This window comes from Callithrix jacchus, chromosome 2 (genome assembly GCF_049354715.1).
Source record: "Callithrix jacchus isolate 240 chromosome 2, calJac240_pri, whole genome shotgun sequence".
Classification (NCBI taxonomy): Eukaryota; Metazoa; Chordata; class Mammalia; order Primates; family Cebidae; genus Callithrix; species Callithrix jacchus.
In genome coordinates, this window is record NC_133503.1 from 134,191,970 (window position 1) to 134,213,558 (window position 21,589).

A 21,589-nucleotide genomic window follows, 5' to 3' on the forward strand; every position below is an offset into this window, starting at 1 on the left:
TTCTCACCAATAAAGACAGAGACTGGGAAATAGTCCACAGATTGACCCACTGGTAGAGGCAAGAGCAGCTTGTACTCAAATCACAGAATTTTTCAAACTCTCTCTCTATAAAGCATTCCAAGACTAGCCTGAGTCACTCTAATTACTTACATTTAAGTAGGACAACCCTCTCAGTGAAGTTCCAAGGCTTGAATTAAATGCAGAGACTAGATCCCTGATCACTAAGGGTTTGGTTTTTGTCTTCAGAACTGGGGGTCGGGAAAGGACTGGACATATCAGAAACTTCTCTTTGAGAAGACATCTGATCACTAAAGCAAAAATCCATAATTTTAATCAAGATTTGGAGGACAGCAAGGATTACCTTTGATTCTGAAATAAATTCTAGTCCTCTCAGGGGCCTCCAAAGGGTTAATGCTCCAGGAACAAAGTTGTAATCGCTAAACTATGCATACTGATGAGATTATAGCCCTAAGGTTTATGAAATGTTGATAACCAGGAAATTAATACAAGTTTGAAACTCCTGCTGCAAACCACTGAGGTGACACCCTAGGAAAAGCCCATAAAACAACTCCAGCCAAATCAGTTTATACTTGCCTTTGTCCTGAGCAGCAGGACAGCAAATCTTAGTTTACTTTCAGAGTAAGAGGCCTCACTGTTAGTAAGTAACTGAAAGTTACTTTTAAATTAAGAGGCCTCACTGCTCAAAGTATTTACATTTTCAGACATTTTAGGACTTAGTTTAGAGAAATTAGGCCACTGTGCTGCTTCTTGAATAAAATGAGATTTTTTTTTCCTCCAATCAGATTGGGAAACTTTCAAAAGATTGGTAGCATGGAATGTGTATGAGCATTTCAGGAAACAGGTGCAAATATACTATTTTGGTAGAAGTATACATTAGTGAAAACAATTTGGCAACACTTAGCAAAACTTAGAACGGGCATCTAACTTTTGACCTGGCCATTCTACTTCTAGAAACTTATCTTCAAAAAATATGCTCAAAGATGTCTGTGTATGCAGATATTTGATGCAGCACTGTTTTAATATAAAAAAAGAGGAGGGTAGGGGTGTGACAACTTAAGAAGCCCTTGGTAAGGAAACAATTAAATACATCGCAATATACCTGAAATGTTAAATAGCCTGTATCCTTTTAAAATAATGCAGGTGTGGAAAAAACTCTAAAACACTTAAAAATGAAAAACAGTTGTCACAGAGTTTGGCGTGAGGGTCCCATCATTTCCTTTAGAGGCATGAAGCTATTGCTTCCCTTCTCTCACTCCTTCCCTCAAAACAAACACACAACTCAGAAATGTTGTTTAAAAAAATGTATTATTTATAAATCAATTATACAAGAAAATAATTATTTTTAAAAGTCACAAATACAATCGTTGTATGAAGTCAGTTTGGCATCAGGTGCCTCTTAAATATGTTGCAAATTCATCTATTTTAGTGCTGTTTTCCAAAGAGGTGTGGTCTAAACCCTCTGAAGGCTTTATAATTTTGTATTTGTTAACAAGTGAACAAAACTGACAATAAATACTCCAACAATAATTTTTTTTTAAATACTAAGTAGTAAATGCTATTCTTAGTGGCAAAACAATCTACTACTTAGACTACATGAAAATATCACTAAAGTCAGTAAAAAGTTATACAAAAATACCCATTTAAAATTCTGATTGTATTTTTTTTTAAAGATGGGGTCTTGCTATGTTGCCCAGGCTGGAGTGCAGTGGCTATTCACAGGTGTGATCCCACTACTGATCAGCACGGGAGTTTTGACCTGCTCTGTTTCCGACCTGGGCCAGTTCACCCCTCCTTAGGCAACCTGGTGGTCCCCTGCTCCCAGGAGGTCACCATATTGATGCTGAACTTAGTGTGGACACCCGATCAGCATAGTGCACTATAGCCCAGAACTCCTGGGCTCAAGTGATACTCCCACCTCAGCCTCCCAAGTGGCTGGGACTACAGGCAAATGCCACCATGTCTGGCTTTTTTTTTTGAGACAGAGTCTCGCTCTGTCGCCCAGGCTGGAGTGCAGTGGTGCAATCTCGGCTCACTGCAACCTCCACCTCCCCAGGTTCAAGCATTTCTCCTGCCTCAGCCTCCTGAGTAGCTGGGATCACAGACATGTGCCACTACGCCTGGCTAATTTTTGTATTTTTAGTAGAGACAGGTTTCGCCATGTTGGTCAGGCTGGTCTTGAACTCCTGACCTCATGATCTCCCACCTCAGCCTCCCAAAGTGCTGGGATTACAGGCGTGAGCCACTGCACCCAGCCATATTTTTCTTGAAGTAAAAATAATACATACAAAAACTCAAAGGGTTAATAAAGAAGGAATTCAAAGTCCTAATAAGTCAACAAACAGATTTTGTTATAAGCTGAACATAAAAGAGGCACCATTGTTTGCTTCCCTTTTCAAAAATTATCACAGCACTTTGTCAAATGAAAGCAGCATTCAGATCAATGGTTCTCAAATCTTTGTGCGCATAAACATCACGCAGGCTTGTACCACACAGATTCCCCGACCCTGTTCCCAGAGTCTGAGCTCTCATTACTGAATCTGAGGAATCCCCATTTTGAACAAAATTCACAATGACTTTTTTTTTCTTCCCGAAACAGAGTCTCACTCTGTCACTAAGGCTGCAGTGGGGCAATCTCGGTTCACTGCAACCTCTGCCTCCTGAGTTAAAGTGATACTTGATTCTCGTGCCTCAGCCTTCTGAGTAGCTGGGATTACAGATATGCACCACCACACCCAGCTAACTTTTTATTTTTGGTAGAGAAGAGGTTTCACCATGTTGGCCAGGCTGGTCTTAAACTCCTGAACTCAAGTGATCTGCCTGTGTTGGCCTCCCAAAGTGCTGGGATTACAGGCACAAGGCACTGTGCCTAACCAAGATCCATAATGATTCTGATGAATGGAAACCTGATTCTGGCAGCTCCTTTATCTTAGTTTCCTCATTTGTAAGGTCGTTCAATTGGACTGATCATCTCTGAAGTTACTGAAGCCTTAACAAGTCTATCACAACCCCAGATGTAATATATATATATATATATATACGTGTGTGTATATAATTTCAGCTGAGAAGTGAGTCTTCACACCATGTCTACTTTGTGCAAGTTACTGAGTTTTTGTCTTCACCATCTTCTGAAAAGTCTGCTTCTGTTGGTTCAGTTTCTAGGGACATCTGAGTAGAGAAATTTTGAAACAGACACCAGTGTTAATTTGGGGGACTATTTTTCTCATGTAAACAGAGGAGCTTCTAGCAATCCTAAGAGGTGCTGCATCCAAATGGTATGTGGTGAGACCCGTTTGCTTAGGAAATTACAGACATGTCCCCATAACATTAAATAGGCTCCACATCCTACTGTGCAACTCCCATCAGAAGACTTGGAAAACTCAATAGGAGGTCTTAACACTGGTTGAACTTGAAGAGTAAGAGCTGGATTTCCTGGAGTATTTCTTTGAGGTGAGGGATACTTGCATCTGCTTTACAGTGCGGACGCTTCGGCAAAGGAGAGCGTTCTTTGTGTGATCCCTGAAATCTTGTGAAACAAAATAATAGACAAAGGGGTCAATGCAGCTGTTGAGGGTGGAGAGGCAGAGGGCTACAATGTACAGGGCATAGACATGACTCTGGCCCCGGCTTTTAATCAGAAAATAATGCACCACGAGCAGAAGGTTACTAGGAGTGAAGCAGATCAGGTACATGGCCAGGACAGTGATAATGAGTTTGATGGCCCTCTTCCTTTTCTTCTCTGAGTTTTCATCCATGGCAGAAGATCGCAGCATTCTGATCATCAGTACGTAGGCAGAGGCTGTGAGGAAGGCTGGGAACAGAAAGACCCCAATGGCCAGAGAGAGGAAGTAATTGAACATGTCTCCTACCAAGAGCTGCTCAGGCAAAACATCATGACAGGTCGTGATGTTTAGGGCTGGAATGAAGATGGTCTGCTTCACAACATACAAGGGGATGGTGACCAGCAGAATCAGCAGCCATATTGCCAGGGAGATGCCAATGGCAATGTTTGCCTTCTTCTTGGAGTGCCCCATGGGGTTCACGATGACCCAATACCTCTGCACACTGAGGCAGGTCATGAAGAGAATGGAGCAGTACATGTTCCCATAGAAAAAACCAATGAGCACATTACAAAGAGCTCCCCCATAAATCCAGTTGTTGCCATGTATGTGATAGTCAATCTTCAAGGGGAACCAGATGACGGAGAGGAGGTCAGCCAAGGCCAGATTGGCCATGTAAATCACAGCAGGGTGCTTCTTCTTAGTTCGGAAGAGAAAGACCCACAGGGCCATGCCATTACTTGGCAAACCCACCACAAAGACAATGGTGTAGACAATTGGAAGGAATACAGTGGTCAGTTTTCCAGTGAGGACAGATGCAGAAAACTCATCCACAGAAAAGCCTGGTTCAACTGTAACTCCTTTTCCAGTGACATGGGATGTACCATCAACCTTACCAATAAGACTTCTTCCTTTAGAGGATCTATTGGCTCCTGTACAAGAAAGGAAGTCAAGGGTCATTACAAAAATAAATGTTTCAGCAGTAACGCTGGTTGTTCAAATGAAAGTACATTCATTCATTCATTTTTTAATTGATGAGACAGGGTCTCACTGTCACCCAGGCTGGAGTGTAGTGGAGCAATCATAACGCACTGCAGCCTCAAACTTTTGGGTTTGAGTGATCCTCCTGGGCAGCCAGGCCACAGGCATGCACCACTATGCCTGGCTAATTTTTTACTTTTTGTAGAGACAGGGTCTCGCTATGTTTCCCAGGCTGTTCTCAAACTCTTGGCCTTAAGATTCTCCTGTCTCGGCTGGGTGCGGGGTGCACACCTGTAATCCCAGCACTTTGGGAGGCTGAGGCGGGTGGATCACGAGGTCAAGAGATCAAGACAATCCTGGCCAACATGGTGAAACCCCGTCTCTACTAAAAGTACAAAAATTAGTTGGGCATGGTGGCGTGTGCCTGTAGTTCCAGCTACTCAGAAGGTTGAGGCAGGAGAATCTCTTGAACCCAGGAGGTGGAGATTGCAGTGAGCCGAGATCTTGCCACTGCACTACAGCCTGGCAACAGAGCAAGATTCCATCTCAAAAACTAAAAAAGATTCTCCTGCCTCAGCCTCCCAAAGTGGTGAGATTACAAGTGTGAGCCACTGAGCCCAGCCTCAAATGAAAGTACTTTAGATGAAGACAGAAATATATTATTAGAGGATTCCACAAAAAGCTTATAGGGCCTTTTCTTTATGTAATGAGATCATTAAGATTTATATTGTCTGGTTTAGTTTGGTTTTATGGGATTTTCTTCTTACAGTGAGTATCTTTGTATCAGGGAGCTGTGGAGAGTTGTGGGATGCATGTGGAACATTGATTTCTAGGAATATAAAGACTAACAATATTTCCATTTATTTTTATAAACTACTCACATTCATTAGTCCCTAGCTATTCTTTTTATTTCTTTTTATTTTTTAGAGATGGGGTTGACTAAGCTGATCTCGAACTCCTGGTCTTAAGTGATCCTCCCACCTCAGCCTCCCAAAGTGCTGTAATTACAGGCATGAGCCATCATGTCTGGCTCTAGCTATTCTTATCACATGTCTGACAACAGTCCTTTCATCTATAATTAGTAAAGATCAGTTTGCTGGGCGTGGTGGCTCATGCCCGTAATCGCAGCACTTTGGGAGGCCGAGATAGGCAGATCACATGAGGTCAGGAGTTTGAGACCACCCTGGCTAACATGGTGAAACCCCGTCTCTATTGATAAAAAAAAAAAAAAACAAAACAAAAATTAGGGCAGGGCACGGTAGCTTACGCCTGTAATCCCAGCACTTTGGGAGGCTGAGGTGGGTGGATCACCTGAGGTCAGGAGTTTGAGACCAGCCTAACATGGTGAAACCCCACCTCTACTAAAAATACAAAATTAGCTGGGCGGGTGGCACATGCCATAATCCCAGCTACTCAGGAGGCTGAGGAAAGAGAATCACTTGAACCTGGGAGGCAGAGTTTGTGGTGAGCTGAGATTGTGCCATTGCACTCTAGCCTGGGCAACAAGAGGGAAACTCTGTCTCAAAAACAAAGCAAACAAAAATTAGCCAGGCATGGGTGCCTGTAATCCCAGCTACTTGGGAGGCTGAGGCGAGAGAATCGCTTGAACCCAGGAGGTGGACATTCCAGTGATCCAAGATCACGTCACTGCCCTCCAGCCTGGGTGACAAGAGTGAGACTCCATAAAAAAAAAAAAAAAAAAAATGAGTTTAGGATTGCTCAGTAATTCCTTTCCAAATTCTCAAGTGTGTAAAATAATGATCCCCATCCTGACACCGGTTTTCTAATTTCTCGTTTGGCAATGGCCTTCTATCCCATTCTAGCCCTGAGCCAGGATCCATCCTGGACTATTCATCATACCCTATTCAATGCTTGCCACAGGGAGATTCCCAGGACCACAAGGGACATTCCCTTTTTACCCACAAGGATAGCCTCAACAATAGGCAGGGATTCCCCATGCTCATATGCTGGCTTCCTAGAGAACTTCCCATGGAGGCCAGCTGGCAGGAAAACTGTCTGTCCTGGACAGGTGACTGTACTGATAACAGATTTGTGTTCTGACTTTCAAGCAAGCAGCATGAAAAGCTAACTTATTCTCCCTCTCTTATATTATAAAGTTGACCTAAAAAACACAAACAAATGAATGGCATATCCCTACATTCTGCCCGGAAGTATTCATGAACCTGCAGGAGTAAGTAAGGACAATTTAAGAATACCAAAGAATTTTCCTCTAATGCTAGGGAAAAGTAGACTTTCCCCAAGCAGAGAAGACAGGGCAGTACTTGCACTGCAGTATACCAGGGAGGACACTGAACCCACTCATGCTGTTATTCATAATGTTATGCTTGGTCATCATTTCTCCACTTCTAGCTTTACACTAACGTTCGGCAGAATTTTTCACATCTTAATGCTTCCCTATTTGGGATGCTAGGCTGGGCAGAGTGCTGGAGGATGCAGAGATCAATATTTCATTTTTCACTTAGTGTAGTGGGTTGAAAGGTGGTACCCCCAAAAGAGAAGTTTACGTCCTAATTCCCAGACTCTGTGAACATTATTTAGCAAAAGGGTTTTTGCAGATAGAAATAAGGGTCCTGAGATAAGATCTCCCTGAGTTATCTAGGTGGGCCCTAAATCTAAAGACAAGTGTCTATTTTAAGATAAAGGCAGAGGCCAGGTGTGCTGGCTCACGCCTGTAATCCCAGCACTTTGGGAAGCTGAGGAGGGCAGGTCACTTGACGTCAGGAGTTAGAGACAAGCCTGGTCAACATGGTGAAACCCTGTCTCTACTAAAAATACAAAAATTAGCCAGGTGTGGTGGCACGTGCCTGTAGTCCCAGCTACTCAGGAGGCTGAGGCAGGAGAATTGCTTGTACCTGTGAGGTGGAGTTTTCAGGGAGCCGAGATCATGCCACTACACTCCAGCCTGGGTGACAGAGTGAGACTCGGTCTCAAAAAAAAAAAAAAAGAGGGAAAGACAGAAAGAGATCTGCGACACGTAGAAAAGGAAAAGCCACAGGAGTGAGTCACATGAGAATGAAAGCAGAGATTGGAGTCACGCCAAGGAACAGGCCAAGGAGAATGGCAAGAAATGCCAGCAGCCACTGCAAGCCGCAAAGGGCAAGGAATGGACTCTCCCTCAGAGCCTTTGTAGGGTATGTGGTCCCAGCTCCTTGATTTCAGAATTCTGGCCACCAGAACTGACAGAATAAATGCATTGTTTTACATCAGCAGTATATGGCAATTTGTTATGGTAGCCACAAGAAACTAATATGCCTAACATAGTCCTATTTCTAATATTTGTTTTTTTTTTATAATTCTTCAAAAAATGTTGTTTTTAAAAAAAATTCTACATATTACAGTGTTCTTCAAATATTTGACCATAACCCCTAAAAACCATAGTCTACATAGTAATCCAGTTCCCAATACACATATCCATGGTGGAAAAAAGGTTCACAGAATAATAATTATTCTTATTACATAGGGTACACTGATATTTTCTATTGTATTCTATTATTATAAAAAACTAGTTATGGCCAGGTGCGGTGGCTCACACCTGTAATCCCAGCATTTTGGAAGGCCGAGATGGATGGATCACAATGTCAGGAGATTGAGACCATCCTGGCCAACATGGTGAAATCCTGTCTCGATTAAAAACAGAAAAATTAGCTGGGTGTGTGACCGGCTCCTGTAATCCCAGCTACTCAGGAAGCTGAGACACAAGAATTGCTCGAACCCCGGAGGTGGAGGGTGCAGTGAACCAAGATCATGCATTCCACTCCAGCCTGGCAACAGAATGAGACTCTGTCAAAAAAAAAAAAAAAGAAAAGAAAAAGAGCCAGTTACTATTCTTTAACATTGATTTCACAGGCCACTTAACTTTTCAAAGCTGCAGTGAGGACAGCAACCAATTCTGAAGCACCACAATCAGAGAGTGACAATGTATGTAACAATTAGAAAGTAACACACTGGAAATTAATTTGGTGTTGGATTCAGTGCTTGATTAGTGTTACAGACTGAGTAACTGCTGCAGTTATTGTGGAATTTATCCAACACCAAAGTAATTGAAATGAAAGGGGCAAACTTAACACCACAAGTATAGATAGTAAAATTGAGACTCTGGGAACCGCTACAGGATAAATGACCTGTCTTTTACAAAATATAAATTAAAAGGCAAAAAAATAAGAAAGAGGGCCATGCACAGTGGCTCATGCCTTCAATACCCAGCATTTTGGGAGGCCAAGGCAGGAGGATTGATTGAGACCAGGAGTTCAAGACCAGACTAAGCAACATAGCAAGACCCCATCTTTAAAAAAAAAAAAATAAAGAAGAAAAAAGGAAAAAAAAGGGGTGAAGGTGAAATTTATAGAGTAGAAGATTTAAAAGACATATCAGTCATATAATGTGTGTATCTTGCTTGAATCCTGATTCAAACAAACCATAAAAATAACATTTTATTTTTGAGATGGAGTCTCACTCTGTCACCCAAACCGGAATGCAGTGGTGCGATGGTGGCTCACTGTAACTTCTGCCTCCCAGGTTCAAGTGATTCTCCTGCCTTGGCTTCCCAAGTAGCTGGAATTACAGGCCCACACCACCATACCTAGCTAATTTTTGTATTTTTAGTAGAGATGGGGTTTTACCATGTTGGTCAGGCTGGTCTGAAACTCCTGATCTCAAGTGATTTGCCCACCTCAGCCTCCCAAAGTGTTGGAATTACAGGCGTGAGCCACTGTACCCAGCCTAAAATAACATTTATAAGACAATTAGAAATTTGAACACAGAGCCAGGCATGGTTGTTCATGCCTATAATCCCAGTGTTTTGCAAGGCCGAGGTGAAAAAACTTCTTGAGGCCAAGGTTTGAGACCAGCCTGGCCAACATAGCAAGACCCTGTCTCTAAAAAAAAATTAAAAATACAAAATTAGCCAGACATGGTGGGGCACACCTGTAGTCCTGGCTACTTGGGAAGTTGAAACGGCAGGATCACTTGAGACCAGGAGTTCAATGGTTTAGTGAGATTGTGCCACTGCACTCCACTGTGGGTGACACAATGAGACCCCTGTCTCTATAAAAAATAAAAAATTTGAATACTATTTGATTACATTAAAAATTAATGTTAGTAGATAATATAATGGCATTATGGTTATATTTGAAAAAGAAGTTCCTCATACTTTATTAATACATTCTAAAATATTTTAGGATGAAATTATATCTGAGATTTATTTTACAACCACAGGAATTGAAACCCTCAGACACTGCTGATAGGAATACAAAATGGTGCATGGCCAGGCAGAGTGGCTCACACCTCTAATCCCAGCACTATGGGAGGCTGAGGCAGGTGGATCACCTGAGGTCAGGAGTTTGAGACCAGCCTGGCCAACATGGTGAAACCCCATCTGTACTAAAAATACAAAAATCAGCCAGGCGTGGTGGCATACACCTGTAATGTGAGCAACTCGGGAGGGTGAGACAGGAAAATTGCCTGAATTAGGAGGCAGAGGTTGCAGTGAGCCAAGACAGGAAAATTGCCTGAATTAGGAGGCAGAGGTTGCAGTGAGCCAAGATCGTACCATTGCACTCCAGCCTGGTGTGACAGAGCGAAACCATGTCTCAAAAAATATATATTAAAAAAATGGTGCAGTTATTGTGGAAAATTGTCTGGCAGTTCCTCAAATAGTTAAATAGTTTACTATATGACCCAGAAACTCCACTCCTAGGTATATAAGAGTCCACACAAAAACCTGTACACATAGCAGCATTATTTGTAATAGTCAAAAAGTAGGCCGGGCACAGTGGTGCTCACCTGTAATCCTAACACTTTGGGAGGGTGAGGTAGGAGAACTGTTTGAGGCCAGGAGTTTGAGACAAGCCTGGGCAAAAGAGCAGAACTCCATCTCTACAAACATTTAAAAAAATTAGCCAGGCATAGTGATGCACACTTGTAGTCTCAGATACTATGGAGGCTGAGGCGGATTGCTTGAACCCAGGAGGTCAGAGATCACACCACTGCACTCCAGCCTGGGCAACTCCTGCTCTGTTGCCCAGGCTGGAAAAAAAAAAAAAGTGAAACCAACCAAAATGCCCATCAACAGATGAACAGAAATAAAATGCAATAGGCTGGACACAGTGGCTCACACCTGTAATCCCAACACGTAGGGAGGCCGAGGTGGACAGATTACAAGGTCAGGAGTTCGAGACCAGCCTGGCCAATATGGTGAGACCTGGTCTCTGTTAAAAATATAAGAATTAGCCAAGTATGGTGGCGCACATTTGTAGTCTCAGCAACTTGGGAGGCTGAGGCAAAAAATCACCTGAACTCGGGAGGTGGAGGTTGCCGTGAGAAAAGATTACGCCACTGCCCTCCAGCCTGGGTGAAAGAGTGAGACTCCGTCTCAAAAAAAAAAGAAAAAGAAAAAGAAAAAAAAGAAAGAAAATGCAGTAAATCCATACAATGGAATATTATTTGGCTGTTTTAAAAAATGAAGTACTTGGGAGGCTGAGGCAGGCAGATCACCTGAGGTCAGGAGCTCAAGGCAGCCTGGCCAACATGGTGAAACTCTGTCTCTACTAGAAATACAAAAACTAGTGAAGCTTGGTGGCACAGGCCTGCAGCCCCAGCTACCCAGGAGGCTGAGGCAGGAGAATTGCTTGAACCCAGAGGCAAAGGTAGCAGAGATGGTGCCACTATACTCCAGCCTAGGTGGCAGAGCAAGACTCAGTCTCAAAAAAAAAAAAAAAGTACTGATACATAGATACATGGATGAACCTCAAAAAGATTATGCTAGGCAAAAGAAGCCAGTCACAGAGGACCACATATTATCCCATTTCTATCAAATGTCTACAACAGGCAAATCCATAAATAGAAAGTAGATTACTGTTTGCCATGGGCTAAGACCAGAAGACTGGTGAATGACAGCTAAGGTGTTTCTTCCAGGGTAATTAAATGTTCTAAAATTGTTTGTGGTAACGGCTGAATAATTCTGTGACTACACTAAAAGCCACTAAGTTATACACTTTAAATGGGTGAATTGTATGGTGTGCAAATTATCTGATACGGAATTCTTAGTAAAGCTGTTAAAAAAAAAAAACACAGGCTCAGTATCATACGAAAGGGGGAAAAAGAAAAGAAAAGAAAAAGTAACAGGGAAGAGGGGTGAGAGATGGGTTGGGGAATAGATGAAACAAAATCAGCCAACAGTTAATAATTAGTGAAGTTGAGTGGTGGGTACGTGGCATTCACTGTAATAGTATACTTCTATATGATTAAAATTCTCCATAAAACCAAGTATGTCCCAAGTCGGGAAAGCTCACATAAAGAGTGCTCAAAATCTGTTTTAAATAAGAATGCTAAAATAAAGACCAAAAAAGGAGCAAGGAAAGGCACCATAACATTTTCTTAAAAAATAAACGTTTTCTTAGAATATTCCAATGTATAACCTTGAATGATCTCCATCAAAGCTACATTTGGTATTAACTGTTCTATAACACTGGTAAATGTCAAGACGCTGCTCAGAGGTCCCTGAAGCCCCCTCAGCCCAGTGCATAGGCGGACTCTGTACAGTGTCCTACACTCACCAAAACTCACAGAGCTTGTCTAGATAACCGCTGCTATCCCAGCTCCCAATTGTCGACCAAGTAAAATCATTTGTATTTCACAGCGTTGAGGAGAGGGTAAATGCACAAATGAAGTTTAAACACATATAAAGTGCCTGGCTACAATTACATTTCCATTTCTAGGGCTGTAATAAACAATTACAGCCCAAGTATGTAAAAATACACACTCACAGAAGCTCAAGGCAGCATCCCCCATCCAGCTACAGACAAACAGCTGCTTATTGCTAACTTACCATGTCCCTGACGTAGTCCTTATCACTATGGGTAGACATTATACTAGCCAATAATCTTGACATGATTGGCTAGTATAATGTCTTGACAGCCACAATATATTGTCAATTGAAAAAAAGAAACTGGCAGAACAATGTGCTCCCATTTGTTTTTGTTTGTTGGCTTGTTTTGAAATGGAGTCTCACTCTGTCACCCAGGCTAGAGTGCAACGTGTGCGATCTCAGCTCAATGCAACCTCCACCTCCCGGTTTCAAGCAATTCTTCTGCCTTAGCCTCCAGAGTAGATGGGACTACATGCCTGGCTAATTTTTGTATTTTTAATAGAGACAGGGTTTCACCTTGTTGGTCAGGCTGGTCTCACACTCCTGACCTTGTGATCCGCCCGCTTCAGCCCCCAAAGTGCTGAGATTACAGGTGTGAGCCACTGCGCCCGGCCTTAATGTGCTTCCATTTGTATAATAAAATTATAATGTACAATTTGCAAAACGTGAAATCTAAAAGGATACCCACCAAACAATAAAAAGTGACTGGCTCTGTGGAGTACAGGAGGGGACAGGAGAATTTTTCTTTTTATTCTACACCTCTCTATATTATTTGGCTTTACTATCTCAAAGGAGTATAAATTGGTATAATATTTTTGGTGGGTAATTTGACAAAACATATCAAAATTTTAAATGTACTACCACCAGCACGGTGGCTCATGCCTGTAATCTCAGCACTTTGGGAGGCCGAGGTGGGGGATATGATGTAAGGTTGGGAGTTTGAGACCAGCCTGCCAAACATGGAGAAACCCTCATCTCTACTAAAAATACAAAATTAGCCAGGGGTGGTAGCACATGCCTGTAATCCCAGGAGGTTGAGGTGGGAGAATCGCTTGAATCTGGGAGGCAGATTGTGGTGAGACGAGATCACGCCATTGCAGTACAGCCTGGGCAACAGGAGAGAAACTTGTCTCTAAATAAATAAATAAATAAATAAATGTACTTGCCATATGACCTAGCAATTTACTTCCAGGAATTTGCCCTGCATCTACTAGTTAAAGTGCACCAAGTTACTGTATGTACAAGAATATTTACTGGAACATTGTCTGGCATGGTAAAACAAAGATGTTGATTTCAACATCTATCAAAAAGGGGAGCAGTTAGGGCTGGACACAGGGGCTCACACCTGTAATCCCAGCACTTTGGGAGGGTGAAGCAGGCAGATCATGAGGTCAGGAGTTCGAGATCACCCCTGGTAAATCGAGGCCAACATGGTAAAACCCCATCTCTACTAAAAATAATAAACATTAGCCAGGTGTGGTAACGGGTGCCTGTAATCCAGCTACTTGGGAGGCTAAGGCAGGGGAATTGCTTGAACCTGGGAGGCAGAGGTTGCAGTGAGCCAAGATCACGCCACTGCACTCCAGCCTGGATGACAGAGCAAAACTCCACTGCGGGTGGGGTTAAGGGAGTAGGTCAGGCTAGGTGTAGTGGCAAACTAGCCATAGTCCTAGCTACTTGGGAGCTGAGGTGGTTACAGTAAGCTATGATCCCGCCACTGCACTCTGGGTCTTTAAAAAAAAATGGGGCGGGGGGCAGTGGGGAGGATTAGTTCAATTACCCCCCTATAAAAATTTGTACAGATTTTTATACACTGACTAGGAATTGATTAGGTTAAAAAGATAAATAAACCATAGCACAGTATGTATAGTATACTCCTTCTATTCCTATGAATTATTTGTGCATAGAGAAGTTGAGCTGATGGCCGGGCACAGTGGCTCACACCTGTAATCCCAGAACTTTGGGAGGCCAAGGCAGGCAGATCACTTGAGGTCAGGAGTTCAAGACCAGCCAGGCCAACATGGCAAAATCCTGGCTTTACTAAAAGTACAAAAATTAGCCAGAGGTGTTGGTGTGCATCTGTAATCCCAGCTACTCAGAAGGCTGAGGCAGGAGAATCACTTGAACCTGGGAGATGCAGGTTGCAGTGAACCTAGATCACGCCACTGCACTCCAGCCTGGGTGACAGAGCGAGACTCTGCCTCAAACGAAACCAGCCAGCCAACCAAACAAACCCGAGAAGTCAGGCTGAGAGTGGAGACTGGAAAGAATGAGAGATTTTCACTTTTTTTAGACCCTTCTGATTTGCACAATTTTGGAAAAATCTGCATGTAAAACTTTAATATTTATTTTAAGTATACTCCTCTTGTGGACCACCCTCCCCATCAAACCAAGTGTAAAACAAGTACTTTATTGGCATTAACTCTCTTCCTTTCACTCTCTTTCTCTACGATGCCCTCACCCCAAATGTTCTTTTTTGTTCCCAATCTTTGGGGGCACAGGCTGAAAAATAAAAGGTTTCAATTGTGGGGTGCCCCTCCCTAGCTATACATTTAGTACATTTTCTCAAGTGTTCTTTCAGAATGAACTGTTTTCTTCAACATTTGCCAAGCTAATAAAACCATAAGAAAGACAAATACAGACTTTACTAAAACATCACCTATCAAGGTTACTTAGTAACTACAAGGCAAGCAAAAGGATCACATTTAAAGTCCTATCTTCCAGTTCACTGCAGTGTTCTGTCATATTACAAAACATTGGCCAAGGATGGTGGCTCACACCTTTAATCCCAGCACTTTGGGAGGCTGAAATGGATCACTTGAGGTCAGGAGTTCAAGACCAGCCTGGCCAAAACGGCAAAACCCTGTTTATATCAAAAACACAAAATTCAGCCAGGCATGGTGGCATGCACCTGTAGTCCCAGCTACTCTGGAGGCTGAGGCATGAGAATCACTTGAACCGGGAGGCAGAAGTTGTAGTAAGCCAAGATCGTGCCACTGCATTCCAGCCTGGGCGACAGAGAGACTCTGTCTCAGGGAAAAAAAAAAAAGATAAAAAAATTGTAAATACCACGTCTATCACCAAAGGACTAATTTTTAAATTGATATATCCTCCTATAACATTTTAGAGTCATTTAAAATGTTTTATATGTATTGACAAGATACTGATCTGCTTATATAATCTCATACTTGCAGAAACAGATTTCTGTATTCGTGAATATGTATTTTGTGCATGGATATAATAAAGAGTGAGAAAAGATGTAAGCAGAAATGTTAGCAGTGGCTACTTTGGTACTGAAGTTCAGGGTGATTTAATTAAATTTTCCTCTTCTTTTGTTTTGGCTCATTTTTCCCTACAGCGATCACATATTATTTTTATAATTAAAAAAAAATTAGGCCAGGCGTGGTGGCTCACACCTGTAATCCAAGCACTTTGGAGGCCAAGGTGGGCGGATCACCTGAGGTCAAGACCAGCCTGACCAACATGGTGAAACCCCATCTTTAAATAAATAAATAAATAAATAAATTATAGGTAGGGTGCAGTGGCTCATGCCTGTAATCCCAGCACTTTGGAAGGCCAAAGCAGGTGGATCACCTGAGGTCAGGAGTTCCAGACCAGCCTGACAAATATGGTGAAACCCATTCTCCACTAAAAATACAAAAATTAGCTGGGGGTGCTGGCAGGCACCTGTAGTCCCAGCTACTTGGGAAGCTGAGAAAGGAGATTTGCTTGAACCTCGGAGGCAGAGGTTGCAGTGAGCCGAGAAGGTGCCACTGCACTCCAGCCTGGGAAACAGAGTGAGACTCCATCTAAAAAAAAAAGAATTAGCTGGGGGTGGTGATGCACGCCTGCAGTCCCAGCTAATTGAGAGTCTGAGGCAGGAGAATCACTCAAACCCAGGAGAGGTGGAGGTTGCAATGAGCCAAAATCACACCACTGCACTTCAGCCTGGGCAAAACAAAAACAAAACACCAAACCAATTATAAAGAAGACAGAAATTTCAGTCTCCAAAAGAGATATGGAATGACCTAGGCTGGCAACATGGTGGAAAAAATAAGTAAGTGGCAGAGAGAAGCTGACTGAAATGAACACGACATGGACAGCCAGGGTACTCTGGGCAAGATTTCTCACTTTATTCATTTGCTATTTATTGAGGTCCGGTGGGTGAGGAGACTATGCTAGATGTGATGGAAAGGATAGTAGGGTCCCCTGCCTCCAGGAGTTAATAATACAGTGAGGACACGTTAAACATATTTACCCAAATCATGATCAATTACTGTTGTGAGGGGAAAGAAAGTGGGGCCATGATGGACTGTGTTCCTTGCCTTGCCTCCTCCCCAATTCAGTGTCCCTCACTTGTACCATGAGAAGGTTGTAATCTAGGCTGAGTTCCTTTCTATGAGGCAGTCTTTTGGAGTGAGGCTTTGGGAAGAAAATGAAACCCCAAATCAGCCTTGCAGCCAACTGAGGGGCCCGCAGAAGGGAGTGAGCCAAGACCTACAGAAATCCTTTGGGAAAGTTACCCAGCAAAAGAATAAAAGTATGGTGCGGGGAGGATGAGGAACAAGGTGCAATATTAAATGGCTCTAGTTAACAAGTAACCTGACTTTTCCTTGTTGTTAAATCAAGCTCACCTTGTACTCCAGGGATCTCCCAATCCCCCACCAAGAGGGGTAAACAAGAATAAGCCAAATAATCGGGGCATGCTTCCTAGACAGACCTCTGAATCATAAAGATGTTGAATCATCTATACCAACATGTATTTTTTTTAAAGTTTGCTCTTCCTAACCTTTGCTCCTGAATTTTAAGTTTCCAACTTTAAAGGACATAGAGGAGAGAGGTGTTCATTACAGTTTTCAATACTTCCCAGAACTAAATGTCTTTATTCTGATGCTGATTAATAAAAAATATACCAGTGGTGCACAGTTTTCAAGCTTAAACCATAACACCCTTTCTCCTAACTGCAGAGGGAAAAGGATCACATTCTTCCATCTAATTCCAACCCACCCACCGTGATATGCTCTTTTACATTGTCTTTATGAAGAGGATAAAAGTGAGAAACTGCGTTTTACAGCAAGTCTGCACATTTCTCAGGGAAATAAAACCTCCCTTTGACTGCTACCCAGGCTGCCACAAACTGCAGGGCCTCGGTTAGCATCACAGTGGCGCGATCGCAGGTCAAACATACCCCACGGCCACAGCGAGGCCTGCTGGGCCCGGAAGAACACACTCCCCGCAGAACAAGTTCGAGCACACCTGGAGCAGCACACCCGAGGAAAGCGGCGGCCGGGTGCAAGCGCTGCTCGGCCAGCTCCGGCCTGCAGAGCTGGGTGGCCGCCAGTGGCCGCTCTGGGTGGCACACTAGGTAGGTCTCGGAACCCCAGGCCCAGAGGGTCAACTGGTCAAATATAAGTCAGGGTCCTAGAAGTTCCACTCGTAAATCCTACTGTCTTCCAACTGGCCCGAGCACTCATTACCACGAGAACCCAGCAGGGTCGGCCCTGACTTTCATACCCCCCGCCTTCCACCGTTTGTGCCAGGAGCCACGAGTCCCGGGTGGGTCTCGAACACCGGGGGCAAAACCCGAATAAAGGCTTCCAGTAGTTGGGTAAGGGGCGCAAAAAACAACCTAGAAGGTTGTCGGGCCGCGGGTTCCCACCCACTCTGCCCTGCCCTGTGCTATCAGCTCGCTAACTCCATTGGCCCCACCGGGCCAGCAGAGGAAGTCTCCAGAGTGGGCGAAAAGCTCCTAAGGACTTAGTGTTTACAAAGAAACCAAGCCCGGGGAGGGGACTGGGTCCTCTGGGTACCCTTTAGACACGGTGACTCCTTCCTTCCCTCCTTTTCCCCGCACCCCAGCTGGGGGCTGCAGGTGCCCAGCATGAGAGTCTCTCCGGGAAGCGGAGGTCTTTGGGGAAATCTATACCTCTGCCGGGCTCTGCCGACTTCAGCTGCTCCCCCATGTCCCACCAGGGTGCCTCCTTGGCGCAGAGACCCCCACCATCAAAGCTATCAAGGGGAGGCTGAGGGATTCGTGGAGGTGGGTGCCAGCTGCAGAACACCCTTCGCGTACCTGCCCGGATCCCACCGTCTGCCCGACGTGCCCGGGACCCCAGCTCCTCAGCGGTACGAGCCCTCCTTGGCCAGGTTTCTCACCTTGGATAGTGCCATTGCAGGAGACAGAGGCCGCCAGCAGGACAGCGGCCCCCAGCAGCCACGCCGCGCTTGGGTTCCGCATCCTCCCCAGGCCCCGACGCCGGGCGCTCGGGGGATCAGCCGTCACGGATTCGAAACTCAGAGCTCTACTGGACGCACAGAGAGAAAGTCAGCTCACCCGCCCCAAATCGGAGCCTCTGCGCTCCTCACCCGGGCGGGATAGGTTTCTGGGAAACCCGAGGCGCCGCTGGACTCACCTGCGGGAGGCCACGCCCCGAGACCGGAACGCGCACCCCGGCCCAGCCCCCGGATACCTGCTCTGCGCGACTGCGCCCCCCGCTCCCCGTACGCGCGCCAGATCCCCGAAGCTGCGGGAGCCGCCTGCGGGCGGGGTTGGGCGGATGAGGTGTCTACTTAGGAATGCAAAGAGCCGGAGCGCCGGGACAGCGGGTTATTCCCGGCCTGGGCTCTGCCGCAAACTACCTTTAACCTCCACTCACGTCTAAAGAGCTGGATCGTCTGTCTCCTGTCAGAAAGCCACGATCCGAACTCACCGCAATTATGGTTGGTAACTGATATAAGGTGGCTTCCCGGTGCGGTGGACACTGCAGGAGGAGAGATGTGTTTTTTATTGCAGAGGTAGGTGGGCAGGTGCGGGCACCAGGAAAGCGGTGGGGAGCACAACAGGCGGGGCGGGCAGAGGCAGGGGTGAGGTGGAGCGGGAGAGAAGAGATGGAATGGCTACTTTCAGTGCCAGGTACCAAAGCTTTAGAGTATTATCTTGTTTAATCCCCACAACAACCAGCGCAGCAATAAATACGACTATTCTTCCCATTATACAGACGAGGAAGTTGTCTTCTCCTCACGGCACTATAAATGCGTCCACCGAGGCTTCTCTGCATTGGGATCCCATAGGCTAAATAAATATATAAACAGATTGAAGGGGTGGGGAGAGGAGAAGTGTGGGGTTGGAGATGAGTGCATGAGGCATCATACTGGTAATGTTTTACTTTCCATTTGCTTTTTTGTTTTGTTTTGTTTTTGAAGAAGTGGGTTCTTTGCTACACCTACCCTCCTGACCACTGTGTGTGTGTGTGTGTGTGTTTGTGTGTGTGTGCGCGCGCGCATAGTTTAAAGGTCTCTGAGGGTAAAATAGTGACTAGTGACCAAGTTTAATACATAGTCTTAGCTCAATAAATATTTTTTGTTTCTTCCTTTCTCTCAGGAGTCTTCATACTCCACCTGCATCCCAGCTCTCACCTCAGCCCATGCCTAATTTCCTTCCAGGAAAAGTTGACTTCTAGAGGCAGAAGAGCATTTTTTTATTTCTTGTAGAGAACCTTTGACATCCTGGACAGGGGACAGTTCTCCTGATGGGGATCAAGCCATTCCTGAAGGTCCCTCCCCAGGGACAATAACTGATTCCTAAGATGTCCCTTCAAACTTTTCAAGCATCCATTTCCTCAACTGTAATTTATTAATGTTAAATCTATCATCTGGGAATGATACTAGTACCTTTCTTGTAGGATGGTTGTGAGGAGTCACTTTGCTAAATGTCCGTTAAGCACTTCTAGCAGTTTCTGGTATATAGTAAGCACTTAAGAAATAAATAGGAGCTGCTAGAGAATGCCTTTAACGTGGAATCTTCCTTTCAGAGAACAATACCTCAGGGTCCAGCTGGTTTCGATTTAAATTTTCACTGTATTTTATGGGAATATGCCTTGAGTCATCACAGTTTCCAAGAAAATACTTTATTGAACAATGCTATAAGTTAATTATCTCAAAAATGTGGTTTCTTCCTGCAGCCTGACTACACTCACTTGAGTTCGTTTGCAGGTGTTTTTCAGTAACTCTGAGAATATAGTATTTGTTTTTCAGATGTTGATGACTCTTTCCCTCTGAAGGGATTGGAGTATTGTATGGCTGTGTGGAACAGTACAAAGAAATGACCACGGGCAACTCCAGACTGCCTGGTTTCCAGAGATTAGGATTTTCTGCAATCTTCCACCACCTATAATTCCAAGGAGGAGTTTAGACACTGAGGGGAAAGGTATTTCATTCAAATAAATTATCAGACTCTTCCTGGAGAAATAAAGTCCCTGAATTATTGGGTCCTGATCAAATATAGTTGGAGAAAGTTATACTCATTTATTCACTAATTCATTGAGCACTTACTCTGGACAAGGTTAGCAATGACCTCCATGTGGTAAATCCTATGGTTCTTTCTCAGTTACTCAGCCTAGCTGTTGAATTGACACAATTGATTTCTCCCTCTTTCTGGAATGCTCTGTTCACTTGTCCTCCAGGCTTACTCTTCTCTTGATTCTCCATCTGCAGCATTAGCAATGCAGAGGTGGGTTCTTTGCTAGTTCCCACCTACCCTCTTGACCACTATACTCTGGAGTGCCCCTAGCTTAGTCTTTGGACTTCTTTTCTTTCTTTTTTTTTGAGACAGAGTTTTACTCTGATGCCCAGGATGGAGTGCAGTAGCATGATCATGGCTCACTGCAGCCTCAAATTCCTGGGCTTAAGCTATCCTCTCACCTCAGGCCCTGAGTAGCTGGGACTACAGGTGCATACCGCCAGGCCTGGCTAATATTTTTTTATTTCTTGTAGAGACAGGGTCTCACCATGTTGCCCAGGCTGGTCTTGAACACTTGGGCTCAAATGATCACGATCCTCCCACGTTGGCTTTCCAAAGTGTTGGCATTACAGGTGTGAGCCACTGGGCCCAGCAGACTTCTTCTCTTCTCAAAGTATACACTCATTCCTTTGGTGACTTCATTCAGTCCCATGGTTTAAATACCATCTATATGTTGACAACTCCCAAATTTATATTTCTACTCCTGATTTCCCCAATCCAGGCATATAGCATGTTCATCTAGCTATTCAACATCTCCCCCTGGATGTTTCTACAGGCGGATCAAGCATAAGTCCAAAACCCCAATTCATTCCACGTCCACCTCCCTTTTCAGTCTTCCCCCTCTCCTTAAATTACAATTCCATCCTTCTAATAGCTCAGATCAACTCTTGGAGTCAGGCTGGGTGCAGTGGCTAATGTGTATAATCCCAGAAATTTGGGAGGCCAAGGCAGAAGGATTACTTGAGTCAGGAGTTTTAGACCAGCCTCGGCAATATATTGAGACCCTATCTCTACAAAATGTTAGCCAGGGGTGGTAGAATGCACCTGTAGTCCCAGCTATGCAGG

At 44.3% G+C, this 21,589-nt stretch overlaps 2 protein-coding genes and 1 long non-coding RNA gene across 3 annotated transcripts in view; 1 reads left to right on the forward strand and 2 right to left on the reverse strand.

Moving 5' to 3' along the window:
* Positions 1-18,610, reverse strand: part of S100Z (S100 calcium binding protein Z) — a 53,052-nt gene extending 34,442 nt beyond the window's left edge. Inside the window, exon 1 of the mRNA XM_008991913.5 lies at positions 18,382-18,610. The gene's annotated coding sequence lies outside the window, so the exon portion shown is untranslated. The remainder of the gene's footprint in view (positions 1-18,381) is intronic.
* Positions 1,308-18,712, reverse strand: F2RL1 (F2R like trypsin receptor 1). The gene is made up of 3 exons (XM_002744844.6): positions 18,639-18,712; positions 18,382-18,530; positions 1,308-4,510 (listed from the first exon to the last, which is right to left on the reverse strand). Exons 2-3 carry the CDS (start codon positions 18,461-18,463, stop codon positions 3,399-3,401), a joined length of 1,194 nt encoding a protein of 397 aa, XP_002744890.1. The 5' UTR covers positions 18,464-18,530; positions 18,639-18,712; the 3' UTR covers positions 1,308-3,398.
* A 14-nt stretch (positions 18,713-18,726) lies between these two features.
* Positions 18,727-20,485, forward strand: LOC144581441 (uncharacterized). Its single transcript, XR_013532277.1, has 2 exons — positions 18,727-19,020; positions 20,260-20,485. It is a non-coding gene; the product is annotated as an uncharacterized LOC144581441 (long non-coding RNA).
* Positions 20,486-21,589: the final 1,104 nt, after the last annotated feature.